The sequence below is a fragment of a genome, unplaced genomic scaffold (assembly GCF_019419815.1).
Source record: "Pyrus x bretschneideri cultivar Hongxiangsu unplaced genomic scaffold, Pyrus_bretschneideri_v1 Contig4, whole genome shotgun sequence".
NCBI classification, from domain to species: Eukaryota; Viridiplantae; Streptophyta; class Magnoliopsida; order Rosales; family Rosaceae; genus Pyrus; species Pyrus x bretschneideri.
The window spans coordinates 936,406-949,310 of record NW_025999723.1 but is presented as its reverse complement, the minus strand read 5'-3'; the positions used below and the strand labels follow the sequence as shown (position 1 = coordinate 949,310).

The 12,905-nt window shown below is 36.2% G+C and overlaps 2 protein-coding genes across 2 annotated transcripts; one reads left to right on the top strand and one right to left on the bottom strand.

Annotated features, from left to right (window-relative positions):
• The first annotated feature begins 3,697 nt into the window (after nucleotides 1-3,697).
• LOC103951601 (auxin-responsive protein SAUR32) lies at nucleotides 3,698-4,508 on the top strand. The gene has a single exon (XM_048564978.1). The coding sequence runs from the start codon at nucleotides 3,983-3,985 to the stop codon at nucleotides 4,373-4,375; it is 393 nt and encodes a 130-aa protein (XP_048420935.1). The 5' UTR covers nucleotides 3,698-3,982; the 3' UTR covers nucleotides 4,376-4,508.
• A 1,599-nt stretch (nucleotides 4,509-6,107) lies between these two features.
• On the bottom strand, nucleotides 6,108-10,593 carry LOC103951600 (CDPK-related kinase 4). The gene is made up of 11 exons (XM_009363024.3): nucleotides 9,892-10,593; nucleotides 9,347-9,477; nucleotides 9,163-9,204; nucleotides 8,956-9,064; nucleotides 8,746-8,824; nucleotides 8,129-8,425; nucleotides 7,899-8,008; nucleotides 7,560-7,664; nucleotides 7,308-7,370; nucleotides 6,741-6,908; nucleotides 6,108-6,610 (listed from the first exon to the last, which is right to left on the bottom strand). Exons 1-11 carry the CDS (start codon nucleotides 10,423-10,425, stop codon nucleotides 6,473-6,475), a joined length of 1,776 nt encoding a protein of 591 aa, XP_009361299.2. The 5' UTR covers nucleotides 10,426-10,593; the 3' UTR covers nucleotides 6,108-6,472.
• Nucleotides 10,594-12,905: the final 2,312 nt, after the last annotated feature.

Here is a 12,905-nt window from a genome sequence, read left to right as displayed (position 1 = left end):
TTTAAAAATGTCAGTGAGCATCCAACCGGTAAGCCAAATGCTGATTTGGACTGAAGGAGGAGCTTCCAGCGTAAAAAATAGAAGCAAGAGAGGTTGATGCTAAATTATTTTTAATTTGATTACGGGTAAGAGTAGGGTCTACCATGAAGACAACCTATTTTGTGGAAAGGGATGCTTTTCGGATCCGTTCCTCTTAATCCACCAAATTAGGAAATCTGTGTCATTGAAATTTAATCCAACGGCTAAAGTTATTATAACTTTTAAAGTGATCCCCTGTTTGTAGCCGTTGAATTAAATTTCAATGACACAGATTCCCTGATTTGGTAGATTAGAAGGAAGGGATCCCTTTCCCTATTTTGTTTCTTTGAAATAGTTACTTTCCACCTTCTTTAATAAATAATTCATAAATATTACAAAACATAAAAATATCTGGTGGATAAAGAAGTTTTGCATGATGCCAAATTGCCACATAAGTCATCAAATTTAAAATTGATGTTTTAAATTTGACATCTTCTTTGGATATTCTCTTAGCTAGTCTCGCATGTATTTTTGTATTTGTTGAATCATTTTCGGTGTGTTCATAACACGGGCACATACGTCATGTGTTGTTATACAAGTGGAGGGATAATTGAAAAAAAAAGAAGTTATCTCAACTTGTATAATGACATATACTGTAGCATCACATATTCTAGATACATTAAAAAATCTCTCCCATTTCAGATGTCAACTTTTAAATATGTTACTCAACATTTTGTTGCCACATGAATTCTAGTTTACGAAAAGGGCAAATCGAACGAACACTCAAGAGACTCATAAAACCAGGAATAATGTTCTGGACCACCCACTTGAAAAACAAAACGTCGAAAGCCCAAATTGGTTGGCCGTTACAATCAAGGTGGATGGCACTAAATTATGAAAAATACACATTGTCGGAAAAGGAACTGAATAATGTTACTATTAAATTAAATTGATCATAAATTCCGATATGACAATTAAAATAAGGAAACTTTAACGAAAAACTCTCAGCACTGTTCACTTAAACAAAAAATCACATTTTTACACTAAAAAAAATCAATCATGGTACTATTCACTTCACCCTTTATTTTGTCCTTATCGTTAAAATTCAAAATTTTCAAACCCTTTTTATTAGTTTTCCTTTAAAATAATACGCTATTAATTTAGCAATATTTTTCGTAATGTTATAAGATGTCAAAAGTTTGAGAATTCATCTACTCTATTGATCAAACTAAAAAAACGTAAACTAAGTCGTAAAATAGAATTACTGAACAAGGGGCATTATTTGTTGAATATTAAACTTGCCATATTTTTGAAGGGATTAGGATACGCTTTACTTCATGCTTGTGTGGAAAGTGGGAGAAGAAAAAGGAAAAGAAAGCACGCACACTCAATACCGTTGTTTCCCTTGATGCTCGACATAATCAGTAATCACCTCCCCTTCTGGTTGAGTCTTTTGACTTAATAACATAGCTAAACCATTACTAAACGGTGATGGCTTGTTTAGAAGTATTGTTAAAATGAGAGAAAACGCTTTTAAAGAAAATGTTATTGAGTTTCAAAAACACTTGAAATGCTTTATGTAAGAAATACCAGTAAAAGCACAAATTATGTGCTTATTCACAGAAGCGTTTTTAAGTGTTTTTTAAGAATTTATTTGCATTTTTACCAAAATTTTGATCAAGGGGTTTCGGAATGGCCATCACAAAACTTGTGCATCAATCAACCGCAGGAGTTGGTTGATTAATGCTAAATTTTCTACTTTAGAGGGGCCAAATTATCAGGAGCACAGGCGTCTTTGTGGGCAACCCTACACAACAGAAAATGCGCATGCTGACCTTTCTTAACAAGGATTTTGCAGTAATATCTGGCACAGAATCCGTTCCAAAACTGGGATCACTGGAGTTGGGCATGGCCTCATCTGGGGTAATACTAGGAGCACATAAAAAATCAAGGGCAGTTCGGGTAGTTTAGGAGAAATTTTGGAACCGACAACTAAACCACATCATACGTCCGATTTTGCCACGAACAATGAGAAAGACATTGTGACTCTATCTCAATTCGGTCACGTATCGATAGCTTAAAATATTAACAGTAACATTTCCGTGAAGAAGTTCTTCTCCTTCCCCGTTGCGAGACGCCGCACACAAATCGCTCGCAGATCTGCGGCCTTGGGGCCATTTAGTTTTGGTATGAGTTAAGGGGTATTTTATAAAGATAATTGAAATGATAATGATAAAATATTTAAACCTAAAAATTTAATTAAATTATGATGGTGACGTCCCTAATCGACAAAACTGGTCCAAACATGTTCATGGCATGTTACTGGACCGGCTTCATATGGTGTGACGCACATGTGACACCTCATCGTCGGTCGCACCTTCCAATCGTAAGGACCGCGCACAACTGCTGACGATGACCAGAAGCGTCTGCCACTCGTCGTCCACGTGGATTTGATAGCTAAGCTGCATCCCAAGATTTCAATCTCCCTTCTTTCCTCTATTTTTCCTTTGTATGAGAGGAGAATTCGTTTCCTTTATTTGTTGTGGAATCTCAAATGTGTGATTTGACCCACAGAAAAAAAATGAAAATCTGAAATGTTTGATTTTTTAGATGCGAATTCAAATTTGAGCGTAAAATGACTGGACACAATTTTATGCCGATGAGTATTTTTCTTTTCAAGTTCTTCCCCTTTCAGTCCTCTCATCTTATGTCTGACTTTCTACTTTTTATTTCTCTTTCTTTATAAATAAGCCAACACAAGTTAACATGGCTTGGTTGTGATGTTTAAATAGGAGGAAATCGGATGGGAGAAAAATTTAAAAATAAGAGAATCCTACTTCATTTTACAGTCAATCTAACCCCGTGCATACCAAAATATTTCATAATTTTTCCACATTTTAATTTCTTAAGCATTCCTCCTAAAACGTTATCAAATTCTCCCTTATAAAGATTATTTTTGTTAACATATTAATTTATATAACCTTATTTGTTTTGATTGGAGTAATTAATATATACCTTATAAAATCATCAAATGAGACGTCAAATTCAAAACATCAAATTTCAATTTGATGGCTAACCTTGCAATTTGACATATTGTCAAGATTTTCCTTTCACTCAATACGTGAAAATTTATTGCTTCATTTATTCTTTTTTAAAACAAAATTAATAATAGTTGGGTTGTTATTGGTTTAAAAATAATAAAATAATACTTAAATATGCTAGCATAAGGCAAGTGGAATGCTTTTGGAAATAGCAAAAATAAAATTTGAAGACAGCTTCATATTTGACATCTCTTTGTTCATATCAGCTTAGCCTTCTTTTTCATGTCAACTTTGACATCTGGATTGGAGTAAATGATATGTTATTTGTTTTATTTGGAGATTGTCTAAGTTTTGGAAAGATAGAAACAAATTTGCAATTGCTATTTACATATTCCTTCCACATATACCGAATGCAAATTAGTAATTGCCATAAAATAAAACAAAAAAGATAAAATTAAAAAAAAAAGTCAAATAAATAGTAATTAGCAGGCGCGTTTTGTAAGGTTTTCCTATATAAGTCTATTAGTTGTAAGTTGTAACCCTCCAGGACTTCTCCAGCTTTTTCCTGATCTCTATCCTTTCCTTTGTGTAAAAGGTAAGCAAGCCCTAGCTCCTACGGCAGCTACCATATAAACACCAAACCCTCCCTCTTCACAAACCCCTCACCTTCTCCATTTCCATCAATATTTATGTTGGTTATTGAATCCGATCATATATCATGAGCAATATTCCGAGATCGTTAACCGACTCCGCCCTAACCTTGTTCAATCTCACCATCTCCGCTTCCGATCCGTGGCCATTTTCTTTCCTCTTCTTATAGCCCTAATTCAACAGCTTCAAGTTTTCCCAGTGTTGTCTTGCTCTCTAGGGGTTTCCTGGTTTTTCGGGGTTTTCGAGTTTTTGATATTCTTGGATTCGAAAATATGGGGTTTATCGCCGCCGACAGGGACAGCAAGCACCACCACAACCACCTGAACTTCCACCTCCACCTCCACTTTCCCCACCTTCTCCATCACCACCACGACAAGAACAGCAAGGAGCTGAAAGACATCCCGAGAGGGTGTATGGCAGTGATGGTTGGCCAGGGGGAGGATCAGCAGAGGTTTGTGATTCCAGTGATCTACATCAACCACCCTCTCTTCATGCAGCTGCTGGAGGAGGCCGAGAAAGAGTACGGATTCGATCACAAAGGTCCGATCACTATTCCTTGCCACGTGGAGGAGTTTCGCACTGTTCAAGGCATGGTGGACAGGGAGACTTTGTTCCACAGTCATCATCACCCCCAGAACAACCATGCCTGGTGTTTTAGGGTTTGATTAATTGTTGATTAGGAAGATTATTATGTGAATATAGGTATCTTAATTTCGGTTTATTGATTGTTTGCGAGGCCTTGGATTCTTTGGGACCTCATAATATTATTAATTAGTTATATATAATTTTTGTTCTTGATGATGTGTTTTGGATTATTGATAAAGATGAACCGAATATATAAAAGTAAGAAGGAAAGTTGCTGGTCGTTGGAGATAAGAAACTAAACAAACGTATAGGACACGGTCCTAAGCAAGGGTGGGTGCGAGCCTGTGGAGGCTTACCTCCTCACAGCCATCAGATTTTTTTTGTGTGTCGAATTTTATTTGGAACTTTGCCCCACAACCTTGGATGTCATATCGTGCGTGACACATTGTCAAACAAGTGTTGGTGGTATTTTCTCCGCTTGTAATTGAGAAACATTAAGTTTAACACTCGTAAATAACAAGTTTGATCCACTTATAACCGAGAAACATTAAGTTTAATACTCATAAATAACGAGTCTGATATCTAAACTTAAGTTAAGCTGCAAAACAGGTTAAACTTCTGCTACAAATTGTATTGGTAATTTAACAATAATTCCATTGAGTGATTACATATTTTTCTCATTTATGGCCTATTGTTTCCTTGATTCCAGTTTAGAAGTCCCAACATTTTTTCTTCATAGGTTCAATTTTATTATTTTATATATTGTCGTCTTGTATTTATTTTTTCGACATCTTAAATAAATATCATACATTTCCATAAAAAAAAAAAAACCTAGAAAGAGTTAAGTGCACATAAACTATCTGCTATAGGTATTGAGAGGACGATGAGTCATACTCAATGAATACAATATGTCAACTGTAAATTTGAATTAATTGAGTTTTATACTACTATGACGACCTGCTCAGCTAGTATTTAGATATAAAAAGTGTGAAGGCAACACGAATTAATATTTTGAAATTTTGATCCAATCATTTGATGTCGTCTGGCTTCTGCATTCCACCGGTTGCAACTGGCATGGATGTTGGCAGGTTGTAATTCAAGGCCTTCACATTTGGCTGCATAATATAATCACATTTTTATCATGTCCATTTGGGAGTTTACAAGTATGAACACTTCGGTCAAACGGTTTCAGGATTTCAATGATCTTTTTACAAACATAATCTTTGAGGGAATATCCAAAAAATAGATGATTGGTTCGGATCATTAAAATACAATACGAAATAAATCCTCCATAAACGTATGTGAAAAATTGTATTAAAAAAATTAGATCATTGACCCGCCATATATATAATATCAATATTGTCGTCCAAATATATTGGAACACACTGCCAAAGAGAAGTCTATTGGATGTTGACTTTCATCAAGAGGCCAGCAGCCAGCAACGGACCAAGTACAACCCGTCCCAGTAACACCGAACTTATATTTTTTTTGTTCGAAACCGAAAGTAACACGAAACTTTGACCGTAGACAAATACAGAAATACAAGGAAGATTTTATGAATTACATTATATAAACAAATTAATGCCACTGAATTGATGAAAAATTAAGGGACCTTTAATTACTCGTTTAATTTTCACGCCACTTTTCAATTTAACTTGCTTGATAACTATTTTCAATTTTAACTTGCTTGATAACTATTTTCAATTTTTAATATTAAAAAAATAAAAATAAAAACTGAAACGGTTATTATAACGGGCCGTCGGGCTGAACAATCCTCGGTTTCCAAAGTTTGGTAAACATGGAGCTTGAAAATTGAAATTATAGTGCAAAGCAACCTTCTAAATTTATATTTGAATGTCTTTACAAAACTCTGTAACCTTACCTTCAAAGATATGAGCACAAACAACCCACACATATGTAAATACAAAAGCTTTCTTCGACTGAATTGCCTCTACCGTCGCAGCGATCACAACCGGTACAATATACGGATTATGTTTTACAAATGTCGATACGTTTTCAAGGGTCTTGGGCAATTCTTTTGCATATATTCTCACAAATTATTGACATAGATAGACCCATATCGCTTCACTCGCCAAAGGGACGGACAAGGTTCTAAAAGAATCAGAGACACTTTCGGTAGAAACTTTGAAGAAAAAATTATGTATCCGGGGTTACATTTATCGATGTCTGGCATTGGAACTACGTACTGTCACACCATGCAAAAATTTGGTGTATCCAAGGGAGGAAAGTTTTCGGTCTGAAGTTCGGATCCAGTCATTGAGTAATTGATAAGATGTAGGAAGCACATTCATTTCCTGCATAACGTTTTTGTTTTTCTTGAGTTTGCTGATATTCAATTGATGGAAAGATGCAGATACTTGTTCGATATGATATATTGAAAGTAACATGTACACAAGCAATTGTACGAAAGACTGATGTGCATACCTGTGCCAACTCCTCAACAGTGATGACCCGGTTTCCTTCGTTTTCGAAATACTCAAACGCCGTACTTGCAATGTTCTCCCATCCTTCATGAGCTTCTAGCTGATATGTACTTATTGCAGCGACGCAGAATTCTTCGAAGTCCAATTTCTTGTGTGAGAGTGGTTCCATCTTGAATAAAAAACTACAATATGAGTATACGCCTCGTGCAAAAGCCGCAGTTCAAGAAATATAAAAAAATGTATTGGAAAATTGGCTTCATTTATCAATGCTATCGATTCTACGATTCCAGGCTGTGTGTGTCAACGGAAAAGACAAGCCAGCAATGAAAAAGTCAGAAAAGAAAACAAACTCAAGACAAAACTTCTAGAGTCCTCCAATATTAAGAAAAAACAGTGCGTTCTCTTTATTTGTTTCATTAAATACAACCATCGCAGAAACAGACCGCTATTCCGCCTTACATATCTCAGAATATCCAACAGTTTGCAGTTTTATATCATGTAAAACAAAAGTTAGCAAACAAATTTAGGATCATTCCACCGTTGAAATCAAAGAAAGAAGATCTCTCACCAAATTTATAAAGTCATGAACCCTCGACTCCTTCATGGCATCAGTTGCATTTCTCATGAGGGCCTGCAATATTCTTCATGATAAGTTCAAGAAAAACAGTGAAGATACACAAATTTGGAACGTCTAACTATAGTACTTACTAGAGATATCAAAGAGCCATATCATACCATGAACATAGATAATACGGGTCCAAAATGGGCTCTAAAATGTAACAAAAGAAATATTGTTAAAGCAAAAAGAACTCTGACTAACCGTTCTGAAATTATCAAGGGACACGTATCCTTGTTTTGGATCCAAGAGCCTAAATTGAGCCCTAAGGTAGAAGAGCTCGTCTTCTGTTATAGCTTTGGAGAGGGCCTGTGAATAATGAAATATGTTACAAATTTGATGCCTTCTAACATGACAATTGTGGGTTTGTGTGTGTGTGTGAGAGTGAAAGATTGGATTGCCCCAACGTATGCCATTCATGCCTCACAGCACCCAGCTTGTTCTCTTTGATTTTAAGTTGTTTCTTCATCTTTTCACTTCTTTTTTTTTCATTTCACATTTTCAGGGATTGGGAGGGCATGGTTTCTTGTGAGTGTCTGTTACCTTTAGTGCTGCACGCTTCAAAGGTGAGGACCGAACATACGACTTAATCAACTTGTAGATTAAAATATCTAAAGGCACATCACGGTTTTCATCTCGTAACCATGGGTGAGCTGTGAACACAAGAAATAGGTATCAGCATATCAACAAGAAATACCTGTACATGACACTAGCATGGAAATTTAGTGCAAAATCATATTCTAGACTGTCTGACATATTTAGAACCAACTTACTTAAAGCTTGGGCAGCAGTCATTCTTTTTCTGTGGTCCTTGTTCAGAAGCCTTTTGAGAAAATCTTTGGCTTCCGAGGACACTGAAGGCCAAGGTGAATCATCAAAGTTAGGATCAGCTCTTAGCACTGAACGAAAGATTCCAGATTCAGTTCGTGCCCAGAAAGGTCTACTTCCACATAGCAATATATATGTTATGACACCAATGCTCCACATATCTGCTTCGAGACTGTAAGATCTATGTAACACCTCAGGTGCAACATAGTATGCACTTCCAACAATATCATTAAGGCGTTGATCTGCACATGTGGAACTAAATGTGCTGTGAAAACAATGTAATCTTCAGATAACTAAAGTTCTCATAATTAGACTGAATTCTAGGAAGGGAAGTTTGATTTCTCACACGAATATGCCAACATATCAGGAGAAAAAAACCATTTGAAAAAGGTTAAAGAAAATATTTCCAATGAAACAAATAGTTATTGACGATGCAGGTTGGCAACACAGTAAAAAATAATAATCATATAGGTATCAACTTCGTGACAAGAAACAATTTGCAGCTGCACATCATAGATTGAAGCCAAAGTATAGTGTGTGGAAACTGGAAAGTGACCATTACCGGGCCTAGTAAAGTCAGAGAGACCAAAATCAATAACCTTCAATGGAGCATCCTCATCTCTTGTTTTGAAAAGAAAATTCTGCCAAGCATTCATAATTAATAGAGTCATTAGTTACTGGTTGGGATATGAACGTGAAGAATTGAAACACAACTACATGTGAACATCCACAATTATTCTAACTGTTAGTTCAAACTTTCCGAATATAGTACCTCTGGTTTTAGATCACGGTGTACAACACCTTGGAGATGACAGAAGGAAACAACACTTAAAATTTGCACAACAATAGTTTTAGCGTCCTCTTCTGTGTATCTTCCACCCCTGCCACAATGTAGTGATTAAGAATAAATCCTTAACTCGTAAAATCTGATGGTGCAAACTACAAGTATAATACAAGAAAATAAAGCAGTTCATTCTACCTCGACAAAATCCTATCCAGTAGTTCTCCACCTTCACACAACCTGTAAGGTCAGCAAGATGCGAAAACTTCAAAACAGGCTTATCAGCCAAAATATTGATACACACACACACAATGTTGAACCATGATTCCAAGTTTTTATGAATAACATGACTGTAGATTAATGACAGGAAAAAAGTTCATACTCCATGACAATGTAGACATGATGGGCATCCTCAAACGCATCGTAAAATCTAACCAGATTCTTATGTCCAGCTAATGCTTTCAGTATTTTCACCTCTCTACGAACATCTTCAATAGCTATTGCGGTTGTCATCTGCAAAAAGATCCCTCGTTTAATTACCAATATAACTTCAATTCAAATTTATATGCAGCGACTCAAGGACTGTACTGATGAGCAGTAAGGGTAATGACTAATGAGTTCAAAGACAGAGATCAACAGGCGAAAAGTTTTTCAGATTCGACTTGTTGCAGGGCATGCATAATTCACATAACCATTGCTTAATCCAGTGATCAGACTGTTCCCCAACTAATAAAATTTTATCAATTTCAAGCAAAAGTAAAAAAAAAGCTGATTACTTGAAATACTGATTGCTTCAACACAAATGGATGCAATTTGCCTTTAAATTCATCCAAATTTACTTAAAATACACAAAGAAACAAACTTTATATACCAAACAAGTAAGTGCCAATTCAACTAAATTATTAAAACAAACAAATAAATCATCACCTTCGCTTTGGCTATGATCTTGACGGCGACCGGCTGTCCTTTGAGCTCTCCCTTTTTGCCCTTGGCCCAGCAAGTATGACCAAAATGGCCTCGACCCACCATTTTACCCAGCTCAAACTTTGCCCCAATGTTCTTCCCATACCCAAAGCTCTTGTCCAGTGCTCTCTCTCCTCCCTCGCCTTCCTCGCCGCCCTGATGCTCCTCCGGTATCGGCCCGTCCTTTGGCTTCGCCTCACGCCCCTGCCGCCGACGAAGCGCCTCCATGATCGGCTTCGCCGGCGACGGCGGAGGCAGAGGCCACCGAAACTTCCTACCCGGTGTCCTGGCCGGCGACGGTGCAATTCCAGCTGGAAGCGGACTGGGGCACGGACTCGCGGAGAAAGAGTTGGCCGGAGTGTGCTTGCCGGAGTGATCATCGCCGGGTCTCGGGCTGGGCGGCACCGGCGCGACTGGCGAGTGTTTTGACTGATGGGCGGCGGTGGGCTCGTTGTCGGCCCCGGAAACGGCGACGTTCTTGCTGCAGCAAAGTCCCATCGTTGAATTGTTAGGGTTTTTGGCGGGGCGGGAGTCAAAGTAAGTGCATCGGACGGTGGAGAAAATCTAACGACTTACTAAACAGGCGGGAGAGCGGAGGAGGAGGAAGGAGAGAAATGTGAACAGAAGAAAGAAGAGAGAAATGTGAATAATTAAAATGTTGGTGGTATTTATTTGGTTTAAGTTTGAAAGTTGGGGAGTTATATGTTAACTTGACAGCTGAGGATGAGACTTTTATGTCAAACGTTTAATTCCTGGCCGTTGATTCCAATCATGTGTTATTTCTTGTGGGTTTCATCAACCATATGAGTTGGGAAAAAGATTCTCGCCATATCCTTTTTATTGGGATCCTATAAATTTTGTGATTTTATTCGTTTATTATATATCGTACGATCAGTTTTCGTTAGGTACTATTAATATTTAATTTTAAATTTTAAATTTTGAAATAATTTCTAACCGTACAATGTACGATGAATGGATGAGATCACAGGATCCTTAGGATCTTAGGAAAATGATTCGGTGATGATCCTTTTCCTTTGAGTTGCATTTTAATTTTTTTTATACTTTTTTAAGAAATGATGAGTTATTCTATCCCGTACGTATTCCACATGGTATGTTCTGGATTCAATTTATGATGTTAATGAATCACACGATGATTGCCAGAAAGAGGATTAAATATTTCTGTAAATCTTCTCTACTCTGGAGTGTCAACTGTCATAACAAAATCATCAGCTAATCCTTTTTCTAAAAGAGATAAAAAGATAAGTAATTCTACGGTAAAAATTTTCATTCGTCTAATTATGAGCAAAAGGATTTGAACTTACTATGAAGAGCTCACAGGTATAAGCCAAGTTGTCCGCCATTTTCATGTCTTCTTTAATTTTAATCACATGTTTACTTACTTAAAATAAAGATGTCAAGGATTAGAGATGGTAAAGATTACGAATTTAATATTCTCTCTAATTAATATGTGGCACCACTATTTTTAAACAATATTTTATACACGTTGTTATGGAATTCACACTGTAATGTATTTTAACAATCGAACCATCTATATTTTAAAATATCATTCATAGATTATCCTTACAAAAAATTAGACAAATTAAAAACTATTAAGACATTTATTTGTAGTAAACAAATTGTGCGGACACGATTATACAAAGAACCACAACCTCTTAATCTAAGAGACATAAGGTTTTGGACTTGGATAATTTTTTGCAATGATGATCTATCAATGACGTTCTAAAATATGGACAATTCAGATCGTTGATATACATGAAGAAGTGAGCTCCTAAAAGACATGTGTCAATTCAATGTACACCAACAAAAAAAAAAATTGTATAAAAAAAGTAATGTTACATATCTGCTCTATATATATATATATATATATATATAAGACCTAAATTTTCGAATTTGATTTCCTTCTTCTTTATTCTTGCTCTTATAAAATAAATAAAAACCATAGATTACCAGAATTATGCAATTCGTTGTAAAATATCTAATTCGCATATCTACTTCATAGAAAAATCCAACCCTCTTGTGCTAAATAATGTACAAAACTAGTATGGTTCTATTTAAAATGACCAAGACGATGTTGATATGTGAGTCGAGATCTCGTATTTCTATCTTATCCAACATCTCGAATCCACATTACTCTTATAATATATTTTACCGCAAACAAGATAACATACTCTAACTTCACACACTGTCATATACACAAACATAGACTCAAACAAAGCCAGCCTTATTATTATTTTTTATTTTTTTAAAGGGAACAACTAGTGGCAAGTCACGGTTATCCATATATTTCGGGGGTTGGAAAGACTCACAAAAACATTTCAGCCTCCTTCTGACTACAAATCTGGCTTCCACACCAGTAGCAGCTTTCGAACCCAAAATCTCCAGTTTTTTGCTTTAAGAAAGTCTCATAATCCATTATTTATCACTTGACCACCAGCTATAGCTAGTGGTTCAGCCTTATTATTTAAATACAACCATGACAACAGCGTGTAAGATTATAAACTATGATATTATAATTGGATTAACCGACTTAATCAAACTGTTCCAAATACAAAAATATTCTAATCTTTGGATCGGAGGACGACGACCGACTTTGCTCTTCATCTTCGAGATCGTCACCTTTGTAATTTGTAGACTTTTTTTTTTCTTTGAATACAACGTTATTTGGTTTTGTTTACATGTGGATGTGTGGCAAAGTTTCATTTTCTTCAAAAGGGAGATAACTGGTGATAAGTTACTGTTATCCATCCATTCTAAGGGTTGAAAAAATTCACAGAGACATTTCAGCCTCCTCGGTCCATAAGTCTGGCTTCCACACCAACAGCAGGTTTCGAACTCGAGACCTCCGGTTTTTTGTTCTAAGGAAGCATCGTAATTCGTCTTTTACTACTAGGCCACCAGCTCGTTAAGTGTTGCAAAGTTTATTCATTTCGTTTGTAATTGTGGGTCTTCTAGTTGAC

Bases quoted from the DNA above. Each gene is read 5' to 3' on its own strand.
- LOC103951601 (XM_048564978.1), top strand. From the start codon at position 3,983: ATGGGGTTTATCGCCGCCGACAGGGACAGCAAGCACCACCACAACCAC.
- LOC103951600 (XM_009363024.3), bottom strand. From the start codon at position 10,425: ATGGGACTTTGCTGCAGCAAGAACGTCGCCGTTTCCGGGGCCGACAAC. The intron at 9,205-9,346 runs GTATGAACTTTT...CTGACCTTACAG, and splicing joins CATGTCTACATTGTCATGGA to GTTGTGTGAAGGTGGAGAAC. The intron at 8,009-8,128 runs GTAAGTTGGTTC...TTGTGTTCACAG, and splicing joins GACTGCTGCCCAAGCTTTAA to CTCACCCATGGTTACGAGAT.